This window comes from Thunnus albacares, chromosome 4 (assembly GCF_914725855.1).
Source record: "Thunnus albacares chromosome 4, fThuAlb1.1, whole genome shotgun sequence".
Lineage (NCBI taxonomy): Eukaryota > Metazoa > Chordata > Actinopteri > Scombriformes > Scombridae > Thunnus > Thunnus albacares.
Window position 1 is genome coordinate 35,232,717 of NC_058109.1, and position 19,051 is coordinate 35,251,767.

Consider the following 19,051-nt stretch of genomic DNA (forward strand, 5'->3'; position numbering starts at 1 on the left):
TCAACAGAAGTGTGCTTGTCCTGAGGTGAGAATATACATACGGATGTACAAATATAGGCTCAATCACAATCGTGCAACTGATGATAAATTACATGAGTCACACACAGGTAAACATCAGTCCAGTGATTCACAATCAGAGTCACAGTCAGAACCAGGAGAGAAGCTTATTTGGACGTAAAAGGTTAACTTGCACTGTTGTCAAGTGTTGCCTAACAGCTGGGGCCTCTGTGGGGGATGCAGCTATGCTTACAGTATGTACAATTCTGTTTGGGGATGGTGGTAATTAGAAGAAAATTGTCATCACATCACATAACTTTTATATAAGTTTTTCATCTTTATAGTATTTATTGAGTTGGCGGTAGTGTGTAATTGATTGCATTGCTGTATATAAAAAGGTATTTCTAATGTTTTAGCTACCCCTATTAGCAGACATGAAGGGTAGAGAATATTAGAAGCATGTCTCATTTTAATGCAGACTAATAGATCATCACCTCTTGGGGAAAAAAAGAGCCAGCAGTTTTGCACATTGTGAGCAAAGGAAGTCCTCAATTTACTCTAATCTAGAGACACAGTTCTTCTGGAGGCTCAACAGGGGGAAATGGGCAACTTCCCTGGGTCTTTTATAACAGCACTGTGTCAATATTTAGACCTTGACTATGTTATTCTATATTATGCTGACATGGTGAATACTCCCAAATAAAGTTGTCTTGAATCAAATACCAAAAACTAACTGACACATAGCTAACCTAGGGCCAGGTTGAATTCCATATCAAGAGTACTTGCTGCTTTCTAGGTGTTTGTGTGGAGTGCTAATGGGAACTTGGAATTGACAGGGTAGATACACAATGCACAAAGGGAAGATGTGTGGGGTTCAGGCCCCAACAGTGTATTTAAAAAAAAAAAAAAGCCCTTGCATTGTCTTTATTGGTTATACATAATGGAAAGGCTCTATTAATTCCTCTCAGTTTTGGAGTTCAACTTGGGGTTCATTGATTTGTTTTCCTATTTTGTGGGGTTTTCAAGTGTTGTTCTAATGCATATCTTCACTGTATAACTGCCTCTGTGAAAAGTTCAATGCAACTACCTTGCCCCATAGGCTATGTGTTTACCTGGGCATGAGTTTACATTTCTACAGGTATTTCTATCTCTTTAAAATGTTTTCTTGTGTCTAGCCTACTTAATTCGAATTTTGAAGTGCTTTTGTCTGTTTGTTAATTGGCTCAACATATCTCCCTGTTCTTCTTCTCCTCTTCGCATTGTTGTGTTTTCAGACTCAGAAGCCACACTGCATTAATATTTGAAAGTTGTAAAGAAAGACGAAATGACATCACAGAGTCTTTCTATGCCAGCACCCTGCCTCTCCGGGTGTGGGTGTCCCAAGTACGCGCACGCAGGAAGTTCCTATCCTGTCGAGAGCGCGAGATATGACGTAAGCTGCTTGCCGCGCAGTGATGATGGCGGTGCGTGAACGCGCAGTAAAAGTAATGGCTGCTCTGGATCGGCGGGTGCCTAGCCTCGATGATTTCGTGGGTCAAAGCTGGACTGCCTGGGCCGAGTGGGCCGGTGTGACAGCGGCGGAAGGTAAGGAAGCACATTGACGCAAACACCGGCAGCTATGAAGCCATTTATCCAAAGCACCGGGGTTTATTTTCGTGGAAACGGAGGACAGAGCTAACCATGTTACCCAAACAAAGACCCTGCCGGGTCCTAGTGCTGGGTGGGTAACATGTTGCTCTCTCCCAGCTCCCCCCGCATACGCTGTCTTCAAGAAAAAAATAAGTGATAGTTATTAAAATGTAGCAATTATAGTGCACATTTTACGGCTGTGGTCATAATATAAGCTGCCAGCGTTAAAGGGGTGCGTTTCATTTGAGTGAACCGAGCCGGGCAGCGGTGGCATCAGAGCGGAAGGAGGCTAGTGTGGATGGTGGGGCGAGCAACTTCTTGCCGTGGAAAGCTAGGCTAGCAGGCTAGCTAGCCAGACTAGCCGTTGAGGACGAGGCAGTTAGCATTAGCATGCTAACGCTAGCAAGAGGATTCAGAGTAGACACCGGTGACGGAGGAGGAGTCTGATGCTGTTGCCACCATGTAAATGCTGGCCCAGCCTTTGATATTAGCAAACGTTACTCTGTGTTCTTTTCGCTTCATTTTAATGCTCCCCTTTGATTGCCAGCGTCACCGCCTCTATTTAACCGATATTAACATCTCTGTATGCGAGAGGAAATCTCATGTGTGACTCGTGCCCCAAAAAGTGTTCTTGCCCTTCCCAGCTTTTAAGTATGTGCGCTCACTCATTGTCTGGCATCCCTCCAAGTGCTACTCTGTCAATAACTATCAAATAAAGTCCTTCTACACCTCACAACAACATTAGCTACTTTTTGTTGTTAACAAACTACGATTGAATTGAGTACTGCTCAGGGTCCTTTTGGTTGACTAGCACAGTCAGTGGATAAGCAGTTGACCTGCAAATCAGTCCTTTATATAACATAGCTTAAGGGACTGTTGATGTGCAGAATTTGTACAGTAAGACTAGGCTTTGTCTTAAAGATGAACTTGATATTCAACTTTAGGATAACACCTGACCCCAAGGGGCTTACTGAACATGTATCTAATGTGTGATGTTTTAGGCCCTGATGTGGATGATTACAGCAAGAATGGCAAAAAGGCTGCAGAGGCTATGTCACTCTGCAAGGAGGGTAAGTCTTCACGCTATCATCTACAAGACAAGTCAAGGCTGTTGTTGTTATTTGGAACATCTTGAAACAAGAAAGCATAATCTGAAAACCTTACTTGTGTGTTTACATTACTGTATGAGTACACTGACCTGTAAAGTCTCAATGACCTGTGCCTCAGCTTCTCTTGGGTCTCCAGCCTTACCCAGAGACAATGAGTAAATAAATTGGCTGGTTTGCAGAGACCAGGGCGAGCATTAGAGCTGGGTACTGTTGTGCTTAGGCACCTTCTGGCACTTAGCCTGGCTGTAGCAGCAGCTGTCTGACAGACATTCCCCCTTTGTGTTATTGTGTATGCGTGCCAGAGCATGACATGATAAATCATAAAGAATACCGTCACAGTATGTGTATATGTTCACCTAGTCACACTCATGCTGCAATCTATGTCACATGGGAATGAAAGTTAAAACAATTAGATGATTAATAAGAATAACCTGGAGCTGATATATTTGTTCTGGGTTTATAATTTAAGTTTTCTCTACCTTTTGTCACCCGCCTTTTCTCACCTAGTATACATCTACTCTGGGATTTGTCTCAGTTGTTTCAGTACTTATTCTGTTCATGGTTGTATGTGGCTGGAGTCTATCCCTGCTCACATTGGGCACAAAGTGGGGTGCACCCTGCTGAACAGGCCGCCATTCTATCACAGGCTGACGCATATAACCTTTATTTAATCAGGTAATCTCATTGAGATCACAATCTCTTTTGTGCGAGAGACTGCTGCTAATGCATTTCACATGTTTTATTTTTAAGTGAGAAGCTAATTTCTATAGCCTGGTGGGTACATTTGTTATATTTCCTCTTTCAACAGTCCTTCTTTCCACTTTCCTCACAGACATGTCCATCTTTGGCCTCTACCCTGGCCATGATGACTTCTACTTGGTGGTGTGCAGCCATTGTGGCCAAGTAGTGAAGCCGCAGGCTTTTGAAAAGCACTGCGAGAGGAGACATGGCCCTCTGGCCAAGCTGTATGCCCGACTGCGCTCTCCCACCCCTGCTCCCCAGCCCCAGCAGAGGCCCCACCATGGCCACTCTCCTTCCCACGGGACCAACGCTGCTTCTGCTTCATCATGGGAGGGTCGAGGCCAAGGTGTTGGATCGTTACGGGCAACCCCGCCTTCCCCTTCCACACCACCCCAGTACAGACACTCCAAAAACTCCAAGGATGGAGTACGGTAAGAGGACGGGGCAAGTTGGGTAGAAAGTAGAGAGCAGAAATAAGGGGTCATTGGAAAAAAAAGAAAAGAACTTCATAAGAAAATTGACAAAATCTTTGATGTTTGGAGTCTTGTCCTACGTTTTGATCCACTTTTCAAAACTTAATTTGAAAAAGCTTGTTTGCAATAGGGCTGAGAAATGGGCTGAAACATTCACATGTCCACTCGGGCTGAAAATGTGTTAACTTCAGTGAAAATATATGGTTATTCTAAGTTGTAAGTCTCCGTACATACCCTTTCTTCTGTACAGAGAGCAGAACAACATTGACAAAATCTTTGGCCAAAATTGGTACCAGATCAGTAAACCTACAATAACCTCAATACAAATACCTCAACGTTATCTCGTTACTATTTGGACATATTGGCTGTTATCTTTACACCTCCGGTTCTGGAGTAGAAGCAGTATGTGTATACTGTGATACAACATCAGGAATTATATTCCCAAATGTTGCAAATTGATATGAGTTCGTCATTATATCATATATATATAAATTCCATATTATATTCTTACTGTTCTTGTTGTCTAGGACACAACAGAACACTCATAAAGGTTCTCTATCAGCTGACCTATTGTTTCACTTCCTTATAGTCCTAGCCAGTTTAGCGTTGTTAAATTGTATGCAATGATTTTTTGCATTTCATAATTATAACATAAACATGCTGACATCACACAACCCAATTTTGTTGACAAATTTTACAACTTCTTGCTTCAGTTAGTGAAAATTGAATGTCTTGCAGTTGAGGAGATAATTTGACTGCTGTTTGTAAAGGTTTGCTGGTTTGTGCACAATTAGATTGTGATTGAGGATGTTGACTCTTTTAAATAGAAGGAAGAGAACGAGAACAGGAAATCAAAACGAGAGACGTAGTCAAATTGACGTGGAATCAAAAGTCAGCAAAATGAAAAGTCTATGAAAGATAAAACTGGAATCCAGTTAGAGGAGGTTTGGACCAAGTTGGTGAAAGGCATCCTACAAACTAGATATGCACCAGCTTCAAAGGGCTTCACATGTTAAATCCACTAAGTTAAGAATGGAAAAATACAAGGAAACAAGACTAAGTCAAACTGTTTGACCAGTAAAAACATGAAGCTTCCAAAAGGAGTTACATATCCAAATGCTACAGAGACATTAGAGCCAGTTGTAAATGACCACAGAGCTGCACAGATCAGTTCATTGGATCATGTTCTCTCTGGGATGACAATGGACGTTGACCGGCCAATCATCTCAGGAGTCGGGCTGCTAGCAGCTGAGATGAGCAGCTGGTCTCACCTGGCCAGCAGCTCCAAAAAACATCTCTGAAAATGTCAGCAAATTTCCAAATGGGCATTATTTGGATAAACTGACCACATATTGGGAATCTAAGTGGTTACTTTCTCACTTGAACAAATATTAAAACTTAAAGTGACAGATTAATAGTACAGCAAACATTTCAACAGCTTTTAGCCTGGCTCTGCTACCGGTTGGTGCAAAATGCATTCTGGGATACTTGGCTGTCCCAGGCTTCAGCCAGCCAATGGCATAACCCCATCACTCAGTCAGTGACTCAGTCAGTCAGTCAGTCAGTCAGGGACAGACATTCACATGTTCTAGGGCTGGCCCCACTGTTGTGATCCAGCCAAAAATGAGAGAGGATCCATTTATCATGGCTGTAAGGCATGTGATAGGTTCAGTCAGTAAATGAAGATTAAATACTGATTGATTATAACAGTGTCTCTGAACACAGTCTGTTGGCTCTGGTTGCTTGACCCTCAGCCAATCACATCAAAGCCAAACTGAATCTAAACATGTGATTTTTGCAGCTTAACATAAACTGTAGCTATTATTTTTGGTCAACATGTACTATGAGATTCTACACACAGAAAAAAGCATTGAAAAGTCAGGACAACAGTTTTGTTTTAAAAAAGTAGACGTTTTTTGATTTTGCCAGCTGCTGAAAGGTAATCCAACAAGTTAACTTTATCGGCCCTTCTCCTCCCATCACCCAGACATTCCCCGCTGGAAAAGTCCTCCCACAGCAGCCACACAGAGTCATCAGTATTCAAACAACCGCCGCCTCTGGAGCCTCCGATGAGCTCTCCTCCACCATCCCTCAGAGATCCCCCCTGGCCGCACGGAGGCACACCACCTAGCAGGCCTTCACCCAATGACAGGCCCCCCACCCAGAGGAAGGACTCCTCTCTGGCCCCTGCGGTGCCAAGCCACCGGATCCCTAGACCCTACAACAAAGTGGCCTCCAGTGAGTACAGATGGACAGATTTGGGTAATATGGAAAAAAGTGAGAGGTTAAAGGATGAATACTTATCATGTAGTCTGTTCATGTTTAAAGGGTAACTACACACTAAACCTTTTTTTACACTGCACACATAATCGTATAGGCTTATGTTGGCATATGATGATACAGGAGGTTTTTCAAACACAATAATCGCCTTTTCTGCTCAAAATGAACTTATTTGTATCTGCTTGCATTTGAAAATTAATTTCAGCTGAATTTTCTGCCCCTCCCTGGTCGTGACGAAATATCTAAGACTCCAAGGTATATTTTGTATATCAGCTGCCGCGCCAAGTATAAAAACCAGAACACTGGCTAACTGTAGCATAACATAACGGTAACACATAACTGCTGGTGGAGTTAGCAAGCCTGATGAGAGATGGCAGAGAGACAATATGGTACATAAATGGGAGAGTCATTACTTTTCTTTGGCAGTAAACATGACAAATAGGCCCATGGATAACTGTGGTAACGTTTACCATGAGCAGGGATACAGCTATGTACTGACACTCCCCTACAGACACACACACACACACACCGGAGAGCCTCTCATAGTAGAGCTGCTAGTTCAGCTACAACACAGGTACCACACAGAAACTGCTGTAGTGTCCTAAGGCCAGTGTAGTGTAGTGTAAACTCAAGCAATACGTGGCTTGTTGACTTCACCAAAACGCACGCGGCACAGTTTTTAACTCTGAAAAGTTAGCATGGTGACAATCTTGCCTTCCACTGTCTTGACAGTCACAAGTTAAACGCCAAGTAGATTTATGCTGTTTGATCAGCACAAAAGTTAATTCAAGTTGAACTTACTCTGCTTTCTTTTCTTTCGTCGGAGCATTCTACTTCTGCGTATCCGCTATGTCTTTTGTCAGACTATGTCTATACTGTGCTCATATTTAAAATACAGAGAAGAGGAAAAACAGCAAAATGTCTCAGCCACAGTCAGTTACTCTATCAGCCCTATAAATCTTCCTGCTCTCTGTGATCACCTGTATTGTGTTTTAACACAGCTGATTTCAAGATATAGTTGGTCTCATTTACATATTTTCCTGGTTCTGTTGTCAGACAATGGAACAAGCTTGATTCTAGTGTTATAATTGCAGCTCTTAAACACTCTTAACCAGTAGTAATCCCCAAGATGCTGGACTGTGGTGATAAAATCATTATTTTATAATCGTGAAGTTGTCTGGCAATATCAACATAACTATTTTAATGACAGCAGCAGCTATAATTACATTTAATATGATTGATCACAGGGGAAAGTTAGAGGCAGAAACTTCATTGCCACACGGCCCCTCACTGGGCAGCTTATGTCATTGCTTACAAAAGCTCAGTTTTCCCGGAACACACGAAATACCAAGCCAGCATTTTAAGATTTAAACACTTGCAGACTATTTCAGAAAAGCTCTGTTTTGGGGGAGAAAAGGCAGTCTTTAGAGGGCTGGTGTCTATGCAGGATGCGTTTTGGCTCACTATTGCTGTGAATTCACCCGTGTTTTGGCAGTAATCAGAGTCCAGTACACAATAATTGTAGTTATACATGATAAACTAAAGAAAATAGACTTGAACTTAAAGAGACTCTATGGGTTGTGATTATTTGTGTAAAGCGTGACTGAAACACAGGCCGTGGTGCAGTCTGTGTAGACAGCTGTATTCATTAAAATAGAAGTGTATCTGTTCCATCTGACTGAAAAGCCTCCTGTGTAGACAAGGTGTCAAGTGGCTGCTAGTCCAGCCTGTACAACACATTTAAGTAAAAAAATTCTAGAATTTTTAAATGTCTGTGTTTTTTTTTAACTAGATGTTTGTTGGCAACACTTTGGGACGGGGGTTCTAGAAAAACTTGACATGTTTTGGATTGTTTGTTGACTGTGTGATGATGTAGCTGAGATGCTCTCTGTGTGTCCTCAGAGAGAGAATGTGACTTGGACAAACACTGCGGCGTCCTTGACCCCGACCGGAAGAAAGTCTGCACTCGCCTCCTCACATGCAATGTAAGCTCTAAACACACTCAGCCCCACCATACTGTTGCCCTGCTTCTTTTTGCCTCAGATTTTCATGTCACTGCTCGTTTTTTTCCCCTTTTTCCTTGTTTTTAGTTTTGTTTTCATTGTGTAGATCAGTAAATAGTTGAGAGGCTTCATTTCAGCATCTGGTTCTGTCCCCTTTGCTTTAGACCCAATTAGTACACATGAGAGCAGGGAAGTAGGCTGTGAGTTTGTGGTCACTTCATCACACGGACAACGGCCAACAAATCAGATATTTTTGGCGTTGTGCCTTTTATCAGATCATTGACAGTAAACAACAAACAGAAACATGGCTATGGGAAGAGAGAAGTGATAGAAGCATTTAGATTCTACGTGGCTAAATGCTCTATACAATAATAAATAAGTAAATGGTAATTAAGACAGACAGTGTCAGAATATATTTTGTCAGTCCCATGATGATTTTAATAACTGATCTGGAACTCATCTGGAATTTTGATTTCATTTAAAGAGTTAGATTGTTAATGTATTTCTTATTGTCAGTCTCACAGAAGTACTCTCAATATGTCCTGCAGGGATGCACTGATCAGCAATAGCAACAGTTGTGGTAAACTAGTCTCCTAGTTATATTAGGTGATGTATAAATGTGTGAGGAATGAAAGGAAAACTTGGAGTGTGTTAGTAAGGTGTCGTCCAGAACAGAACAGCTTGATTGCTCCTCTGAATAGATTCTCCAAGTGTGTGGAACTCTTGAGGGAAGAGTTTGCTTCCGAAACACATGATTCCCTCATTTGGGTGTGTTTGATATTGTGTGATACCTGTATGTCTATGCCCGCTAAAAGAATGACATAAAATCTTATGCCAACAAGTTACCACATAGATTTCTGACATTTGAAAAAAAAACTCAAAGCGATCTCTTGGAGTAATGCAGTGATAGAACAAGTTTAGTGGATGCCTCTGGCAATCAGTTGAACCTTCTGTGTGTTTTTATATCTCTGCTTTGTCATACAGCCGTTAATGCACTGAGCGAATTGCTGTAAGGTGGAAGTTAATTGCTCTTTGAAGAATAATTACCAATATATTGTCTTCTATCATATGTGCTTTGTATTTGTGTGAAGCTGTTATTCTGCAGCTGATGAACTGATAGTCGCTTTCATCTCAATAAATCATAAGATCCATGTGTGCAACCTCGCATACAGAGCCACACACACATCTACTACACATCTATTACATCCAAAGTCTGATCCCCATCCATCACACTTTGAATGAAATCACCACTGAAACAGTGGATAAAAGAGCCATAATGATATGAGATCAGAGTCGTTTTAAAATGAATGAAACAATAGTCACTGCTCCTGCTACTGATCTGCACTGACTGACACTGAGCGGTGAAAATGGCTCCCAGCACAGGAAGAGTCCTTATATGGTTGTGTGTGTGTGTGTGTATGAGAGAAGGAGGAAGTGAGTGTGAGAGGCAACATCCAGCCCAGTAGAGACAGGATGACCTGATTAACAGGAAATGACAGTAGTGACGGGAAAGACATGCAGGAACACAGCTTCCATCTTATACCTGCTCTGGAGGTGAACAGGCTCTCAGTAGATGCCTGATTTTTTTCTGGCGTTCCACCTGCTACTAGGAAGAAAACATTATGCAAAAGTTGTGGCGATTACTAGTGAATGAAATGATAAATGTGTTGTTTTGTCGTTAGCACAGCAGCACTGTAAATACAAGGATAACAGCAATAGTGCTACTTAATGACTTAATTAGGCCTCTTGAATGAGCTCTCACATTATGTGTGAATGGCTAAAAGACTAATGCAACTTGAAGACAACACATTATTATTGTCTCAGTATACATTATTTTCCTAGAATAAATGATACATCAGGTAGTGATTAGTAGCATACGGAGCCAGATCAGGGCCAATCCAGGCTTTTTTTTTGATGAAAGTATATCAGCTGTTAAAAGCCTGAATCCCAATTTGTCCCCAATTTGTTGTTGACTTGCTCTGAGTCCAGCAGTTGTCAAAAAATGCTCGGTACACTTAGTTAAAACAGTGAGACATCTCATAACACACTGTGCTGTGACCTGCAAGTGAACTATGGAGCTGACTAAATAAACAGCAGCCACCATTCTTAATGAACTTAATGATATGATTAGTTTTTGAGTCATAGCTGAACCCTTTCATTGAAACACTTTACTATTAGAGATATATACAGTGTATATATATATATATGTTTTTTTTTAGTTGGAGAGATTAATGGTCAAAACTCAAAAGTTTATTTTGTCATAATACAGTTTAAATTAAATATAGTTTCTCCAGGATCACTTTATAGAAAGTGACAGAACGTCAAACTAAAAAAACAAGACAGAACAAAACCAGTTACATATTGTTTGTTCTTCAGGCTCTGTGCTTCAGCACATTCAATTTGAAATAAAGTAACGGATACCACATTAAAGTGCCAAGTCTCAGCTTTAATTTGACTAGTATTATGCAGGAGATATGGCCTTTTTGAACATGTATTGCTCAAAGTTTAGGGGTTCCAAAATGTTTGTTGGGCAGCTGTGTGTCGTTTCAATGTTAGTTCAGCATAAAAAAGCTCACACGTGACTTGATGGAGTTGATGGAGAGTCAAGAATTTAGATTGAGGGGGAATTTTCTGTCAATATGGGGAGTAAAGAGGTGACCATGCAAGTAAAGAAGATATTAATAAATCTATCAGAGTGATATCAAAGGCAGTTGGTTTGCCAAAATCAACAGTTGGGTTCATTCTAAAAAGCAGGTGCACACAGGAAAACTAGAATATGACAAATGAGCTGGTAGACCGAGGAGCACAAGTCTAGTGGATGATCAGAAAATCATTTGCGTGGTGAAGAAGAAGAAACAACCAACAAGAAGAAAGTATGGTCATGTAACAAAGTTGTCAGGAGTAAAGTGGGAAACAGCTGATGGTCGTCAGTGGCTTGTTAGCTAATTAGAATCAGGTTCTTCTTTACCTGAGCCTAACTGTCTTTAAGTGTACCTTCAACATTCCCCCTTTTTCAGCTTGAAGTTGCTGTCAGTTCCTGAGAGGCTGCTGCCTCCATTGTTTCTAGTGTAAACAAGCCAGCAGTGGCGAGGAGGAGGGCGGCTGCCACTCTTGCAAATGTGCACAGCTATTTAGTGCTGCTGTCAGAGTCAATAGTGCTTCAACTATTTCAACTTACCGTCATGGCCCGTCATGTGACTATGGTAACCACAGAAAGCACACTGAGGAAATGATGTATGAGCAAATATGAATGGTAATTCCCTGAATTATGCACTTCACCAGCAAACAATCAATGAAAAGATACTTTCTATGTTTCTACATGTCATATTGCTAACCATGTCCTGTATTCTAAGCTACAACCTGCTATGTTTGGCTATGTGATGAGATTAGAGTAAATAGAACCTGTAGTATATGTGTACAGAGTGTTAGTAGGACCAACAGCAGAGGTAGCTTGTGCAACAGTTGCTGGGCAGTAGTCACAGTCATAACCGCTCACTGTCTTAGTTAATCAAGTTAATGAGTTAATGTCTAACTGCCTGTATCCTGCGTCCTGGTCCTCCAGATCCACTCCATTCACCAGCGGAGGAAGGTGGTGGGCCGCAGCAAGAACTTCGACCAGCTAGTGGCAGAACTCAAAACCAAGGTTCGTGAGAAAGGGGCACAATCCCTGGACGGAGGCTCCTCTACTGGACGCTCCCCCAGCCCAGAGGCCCCCAGGGAGCAGGCTGGGGCTCCACACTGCAGGAGACCTCTGGCCAGCCTCCCTGCTTTCAGGTTGGTGAGCTTTACTGAAACTAGCTAGTGACTAGCAAGGACCTTTACTAGAGATTCTAAACCACCAACATAACAGACACAGTAATAACTCTTGTTTTTTAACTACCACAGCTGATCAAACATTATTTGACTTGGAGCAGTGATGCGTGGTTAGCTCCTGCAAATGCAGTACACAGGAAGATATATTGAACAAACTTCTTTGTACTCCTTTCTTACAGCAAACACAGAATTACAAGGAATGACATTATGTAATTACCAAATATAGCTGCTCTGTTTCCTTATTCTCACTCATTGTCCTGCGCTCTGTTGCTCTCTCTGTCTTGACTAAATTACTTATTAATAACAATAATATCAATTATAATATACTTTTATTATAGAGCACTTTTCAAGATATTCAAAGATTCTTCACACGACAAGTTAGAGATGATAATTTTAGAACTGGATCCATGTTCTAATATGTACAAATTCTTCATTCCAAGTGGCAGCTACACAACAAAGTAGATTATGTTCCTGTATGTTAGAGACATAACACAGCCAATCACTGTACAGATAAAACCAACAGTTTTGAATTTGTGTTCTTCAGTCGGTCCACAGCCATATCAGAGAGCACCCCGGAGGAGGAGAAGCAGCGGCAGGATGAGGGAAGTCTCCGAGCCCCCTCACCTCTCGTTCACGGAAGAATCTCCAGCGATGAAAGCGAGGCAGAAGGACCCGAGGAGCCCGTCGAGTTTCCATCTTCTGCCGCACATCCCAGACCGCTAGCGGTGAGCAGTTTTAACTCGTTTAACTTGCAAACTCTTTTTTTGTTGTTGTTGTTTGAATTTTCTGACCTGTAGAGGGCAGACATTTGTCCTGGCATACTATCATCTTCTCATATTGTTATGGCTTATGTGTTAGAAAACAACTGCTCTGAGCTACTATAGGCATATTTCATTATCCAGTGTGAATTCCAGTTTAAAATGGACATCCATGAATACAACGCACCTACAAAGCATAGTGACATTCACCCCTAATGCTTTATTTTTACTAACTACATTTTGTGTCATCAGACGATAGTAGTTTTGTTCTAAAAATCCTCTGGCTTATGAGTGTTATGTTGCACACTGAGGTCTTGTGATGAGATCACAGGTAGCTTTCCATCGTGAGGCAAATCATGTTTGTGCGACTAACACTCAGTGGGCCGATGCTCCAGCTAAATCTTCCTGCATGTCCTTAACGTTCCACACCTGACTAGACAGACAAGTCCTTTTAGATATTCACCTTGGTTTTCCATTCTTGTCTTGTATTGAATACTCCTCGTTCTTCTTTTTACAGCAGTCCATTCCTCAGTGTCTTTATTCTCATATACTCATTCAGAGAATAAAAGTGTCAGGGAGTTCTGTTTTTTTTTTTATCTAGAAGGGGCCCTAAATTCTACATGCCATATTTATCACTTTGTGTTCAGATAAAGACATGGATGGTAATTGGTAAATAGTCATTTTCACATTTCTTGCAGAGGTAGTTCCCATTTTACCTAGAAATACATCAAGCAACAGAATCAATACACCAATGAAACGCGATTGTCTGCGGCTTCATAGTTGCATTAAAAAGACTGGATGTCAGATGTGGAAGTTGTTTCTAAGCAACCGCTGACCCTCAACGTTACAGATAACAAGAGAGGACAATCGTGTAACAGATTTCTAAACAAGTCTTCTCTCTCTCTCTCTAGGTATGTTCATTCGGCAGCCATGCGTTGGGTCATGGCATCTATACGTTTGACCGGAGACTTCACCACCTGAGGTCGGCTCTCAGCAGCATGCTGGAGCAGCACATCAGCGCCCATCTTTGGAAGTAAGAAACCTTAACCTCACATTCCTGCTGTGCCTTTATGGAGTTAATCCTTTGGAGTTTTTTTGTAAGGAAACAATAACTTAAGTTACTTTTCCTCACTATATCAAAAGCTACTTAATATATTCTCATTTTCTAAATGGCCCTCGCTATTCTATTTTAATTGTGGGTGACTGAAAATAAGGCTTTCTTGGCTAATTATAAATGTATTTTTCTTAAAGCCCCTGGAAAGGCAAATCCATGATTGGCTCTTAATTATGTAATGAGGGTTAGTGGCTCTGCCTTGTGTACAGTGTTTGAACTGGTTGAGCTGTCAGTGCCAGATGGATGACATGCCTACTCTACAAATATTCAGCCCCGATTGGCTGCTACTTTTAATGACACTCTTCCACCTTCCCGATCACGCAGATGAAATTTTGTTAATCATCAATGACATGTTTAAAATGCTGAGTGGTGAATGATGATGGGTGATGATCAAATGTACCACTCTCTTTCCACCTCCATCCAGTTTCTTTGTAGACTGTCACCCACTGTTGATGGGTGTGAGGGCTATTTTACATCAGATCCTTTGTGCTGGTAATGCAGATAAACTTCAGTGAAAGCTACTGCTCAGTCTGTAATAGATGAAGCAGATGGTGTTTTCTGCTGCCCACAACAGGAGTGGGGAAGAGTCTGTGAAGTTGGCAGTAAGATGGAGACTCATTTCCTTTGAATATCAGCTGATATTAACTACGTGTACATGCACATAAGGAAGAAAGCCGAATCTAAGAAGTAAGGTTTAGGCAGATCATCAGAGTAAGTACCAGATCTGGATCAGCTTTGGGTCCTGTGTTTACAGATGACTTTATGATTGGCTGTACGTCAGTGTATGGATGCTGTGTTGGCGCCACAAAATAGATAGATTCTCTATAGCAAGACACACACTAACTCCAAACAAACATTTCGGAAAGGACAATATTCTCAAGTGAAATTAGTCGGCCAGTTAACGTTAGCTAACGTAGCTAACAATTGAAGACCACAAGGAACTACGTCATCACTACTACTACTACAGCTAGGACTCCGAGCTGACCGTCAGTAACTTGGTTACTAGCAAATCTGTTTCAATGCAGCTGCTCAGTAATCCTGCTTCACTACTGTTTTGGGTTTTTTTTTAACCAAAATTAGCATACTCTTAAAATGAAATGAAGTCAAATAAAGCACAAAAAACAGGGAGAGAAACTAATAAGTCATATTTTATTTTGCAGTTGTATCATTAAATATTTTACGTGGATTGGTCAGATCAGTTCTGTATCAATATCACCTGGGTGTCCATGAGAAACCTTCAACAAAGGTTGATGCATTAGTTAACAACTTGCAATAATACACAACAAGGTTTTGTGATATCTGAAAATAATCAGAGTCATCGAGGTCAAACAGTTCAAAGATTTTTTTTTTTTTTTATGATCAAGCTGTTTTTTATAGATATTTACGGATTTATTTTCTCTAAATCCAGGAAAATACCTCAAGCCACAGACCTTCAGTCTCCACCTCCCTCAGCCAAGACCATCACCTCCTCATCCCCCTCCTCCATAGCCACCACGTCCTCCTCCTCTTTGCATTCTAAAGTCCGCACAGGAAGTCATATCAGCTCCTCCCTCAAAACTGCATCCTCCTCCTCCTCCTCCTCCTCTTCCAGTCGTGGGCCAGGGAGACCCCCGACAGCCATACAATCAGAGAACTCTGGGGGCAGTGGTGGTGGTGGTTTGGGTGGCAGTCATCTGGTGTCTCCGGCTAAGCCTGTAGCGGTGCGTCAGGGGGGTCCTGGGCGAGCCAAGAACCCAGTGGGGCGTCCCAGCAAGCAGATGCTGAAGCTGCGAGAGGAGGCCGCCGCTGCCGCTGCCCTCCGCAAGCGCAAAGCCCCCTCCCAGGAAGGGGAGCACTCAGGCCCCGACAGGAACTGCATCGTCCTCCAGGACCGGGGCCGCCCACCCTCCGCTTCTTCCTCCTCCTCATCTTCCTCATCTAAAGCCCCCATACCCTCGCCTCTCCCACACGGACAGACCAATGGCACGCTTTCCCCCAGCAGCAAACCCCGTCCCCAGCCCTCCCCCTCAGAGTCCCACTCACCAGCTGCAAAGGCGGTCTGGACCTACAGACGGACACACCCTCCTCTGGGCCATTCATCACCCCCAGACCCCTCCTCTGCCACCAACAACTCCCACAGCCGGGGTGGCATGGGGGACTCAGGACTGCACGGGCAGGGCAGTGGGAGGGGCTTTGAGCACCAGGGGCTGGTGAAGAAACGCAAAGGGGGCGGCATCGAGGAGCACTCGCCCTCCTCTAAACCCTCAGCGCACCGCCTGCCCTCCTCCTCCTCTTCTTCCACCTCTGCCACCTCCTCCTCCTCTCCTCGCTCTAACTTCTACCCCTGGAAGGACAGTAAAGGCGGGGGGCTGGCCGGGGGCGTGGAGAAGAAACTGGGCACACAGAAGGTGAGTGTGGAGGAGAGGAAAGCAAGAAAGTGACAGGAAGAATAATTTAGTCATTAAAAATGCAATATGCAGCTTTTATTCTGGAGGCTGAGGCGTATTGTTAGCGGTCAAAACAACATTTATCTTCATGATTTGTAATCAAGTGTAGAGGGAGGTAACGGCATCTGTAAAGCCTCTACAGGCTGTGAAGAAGCAGGCGGTGAACACTGCAATCTGACAAAAAACAACACTGATGTGGATTTTTTTTTCTTTCTAACCATGATTGCATGGCTTGCAGCTGCTTTTTTTTTTTTTTTTTTTTACCTTGTTAAAGAACTGTTTTCCATGCCCATATAACACATCTTCAAGAACTTATAAATGCCCAGAAATGTGTGAAAAGCCAAATTTAAGCAAACCAGAGCTGTAGACATGAACACACACTGTTGTGTATAGTCTGTGATTTTAAAGGAATACTCCACATCACGGTTGTTTTGAGTATTGAACAGTAGTAGCGGTATTAAAAGTTTTTGCTGACTTTGAGAAACTTTTGATGTGAAACTGGGTCACCAGTGGAATCCACTGTAACTACTGTGAATCCAAGCTGACCACAGCTGCAGTCCTCTGCAAAGGAGCCAGCTACAAACTTTTCAAAGCCACCTTCCAAGACCACAGGCGGGAAGTGTTACCCAAAACCCATTTTTCTGCAGACAATTCTGCCAACGTGAAAAGAGATGCCTATCATTGCTGAAATGTACATATAATGTCTAAAAAAAATCTGTATCACATAGGAATCAGTTACTAATCAGAATATGACAGCATGTGTTCTGCAGGCTGGTTTTTATATCTTTTAGTTAGTTTTATAGGCCAGACATGAGTTTGCTCTAATGCAACTCAGACAGTTGCAAAACAGTAATAAAGGCTCAATTTTAGCTCTAAAAAGTTAGTCAGCCTACCTGCAGGCTATTTCTCAACAACACCATGTCTTTCTGCGTAGAAGCTGCTAAATGTGCTGCTCACACCACACTCCTCTGTGTGGACACGGTGAGCTGTGTGACTGAATTAACCCCGTCTGGAGATATATTTTTCCCATTAAAGAAGACCTTGTAATTTCGACCTTCCAGAAAGCGCAGGTCCTCTGTGGGTGTTAACAGAGGTTAGCAGATTGAAGCTGAAGCCTTATCAGCTATGTATTTTACATTGAAAGCTACCCACAATACAGCATGACTTAAAAGGTTAGGGTTAGGGTTCCCTGATGATGTTCAGAGCCCAGGACTGTGAAAAATGAACGGTTTTGTTTAAAAAATCAGCTGGTGCTCTGATTCTGACTTTTCTAACACCCTGTATGTCACTTTGTTTTATTTCACTCCATTATTAACCATTCTGAAGTGAATGTACAAACAATTGTCAAAATTAAAGTAATAATATCTTCTTCTTTTTTTTGTCCCACAGCCAAAACTGCACCATTAAGTGTGCCTGCCTTACAAGCCACTATGAGGGAGCCAGCTCTGCTCAGTCCAAGACTGAGGCAACAGGACTCAAGTGTGTGTGTGTGCGTGTGTGTGCGTGCCTGCCTGCGTGTGTGTGCGTGTGCGTGAGCGCACACTCGTCTGCCTTTTGTCTATCGAGCATACGCTCATGTATGAGTGTGTTGGGTTGTGTTTGTATGTGCAGAGTTGGTGCAGTATGGATCTGTTGGTGTGAATCACAACTGGGTGTGTGGGTCTGTGTCTGGATGAATGTCTGAGGGAGAACTGGGAGAGGGAGGGTGGGATGAAATTCAGAGTATGGATTTAGAAATACCTCAAGACCATCCGGTTATGCTGCTAAATTAAATATGTTGGTTTATAAAAATGGATTAAAAATGTCCTTTACACTTTGTTTCTGTGACTTATTTTTAAGGCTATATGTGTTTATATTTAAGCTCTTATCTCTTCTTCACAAGTAAAGTCTGCACAGTGTGTGACTGTATCCCATTGATGTTCTGCCTCTCCTTGTTCCAACACTCCATTGAAGCTATAAAATGCTCACTGTGAGTGACACTTCATGAATAATTGTATTTTAAATTTGCCAAACATTCAGCTTGACATACTGTGTAGGCCATCTAGAGGAACTTTTGAATCCCACATAGAGTTTAAAATAAGTTTCCAATATAAGTTTGAACAGTGCCTGGGTACACAGCATGAGTTTTTGGAATAATACTAATTGTTCTACTGCAGTGATGTTACAGCTCAGTTCAGTTTAAGCTCTGGAAGGAGAGTGAAGGTGTGGAGAAGACACTGCACACAAGGTGAGTGTGGAGGAGAGGAAAGGAGGAAACTGAGCAGCTCTCTGAGTGACAGGAAGAATGATTTAGTCATTAAAATGCAATATGCAGCTTTCATTCTGGAGGCTGGAGCATATTGTAACTGTTTGTAAAGTCTCCACAGGCTGTCTTTAATTTATAAATTTGTTTCTGTCTAAAACTCCTGACTCACATTCCACACCATACTGTATTGCATTCAGTTTGTTTTTACTTATATATATATATATATATATAGTGGTGTCTGCAGGGACTGTGCTCAGTTGATGAAATGTATTGTGCTGCTGACACCAGTTACAACACAAAACAATTGGACATCTCAAAATACTGAATAGTGAATCAATTCATACAATATATGGTAACCATACACTTCATACAGGCTATGATCCAAATGATTAATGCAGAACAGTCTGGGCACTAATCAGAACCTATAAAAGGAGGATGGATAATAAAAATGAAATAGGTGTAC

At 42.1% G+C, this 19,051-nt stretch overlaps 1 protein-coding gene across 1 annotated transcript; it reads left to right on the forward strand.

The window, feature by feature from the left end:
* Positions 1–1,401: 1,401 nt before the first annotated feature.
* atxn7l2a (ataxin 7-like 2a) lies at positions 1,402–18,161 on the forward strand. The gene is made up of 10 exons (XM_044349171.1): positions 1,402–1,581; positions 2,628–2,696; positions 3,568–3,907; positions 5,937–6,187; positions 8,132–8,214; positions 11,795–12,006; positions 12,590–12,770; positions 13,715–13,836; positions 15,326–16,304; positions 17,733–18,161. Exons 1-10 carry the CDS (start codon positions 1,452–1,454, stop codon positions 17,748–17,750), a joined length of 2,385 nt encoding a protein of 794 aa, XP_044205106.1. The 5' UTR covers positions 1,402–1,451; the 3' UTR covers positions 17,751–18,161.
* The last annotated feature ends 890 nt before the right edge of the window (positions 18,162–19,051 follow it).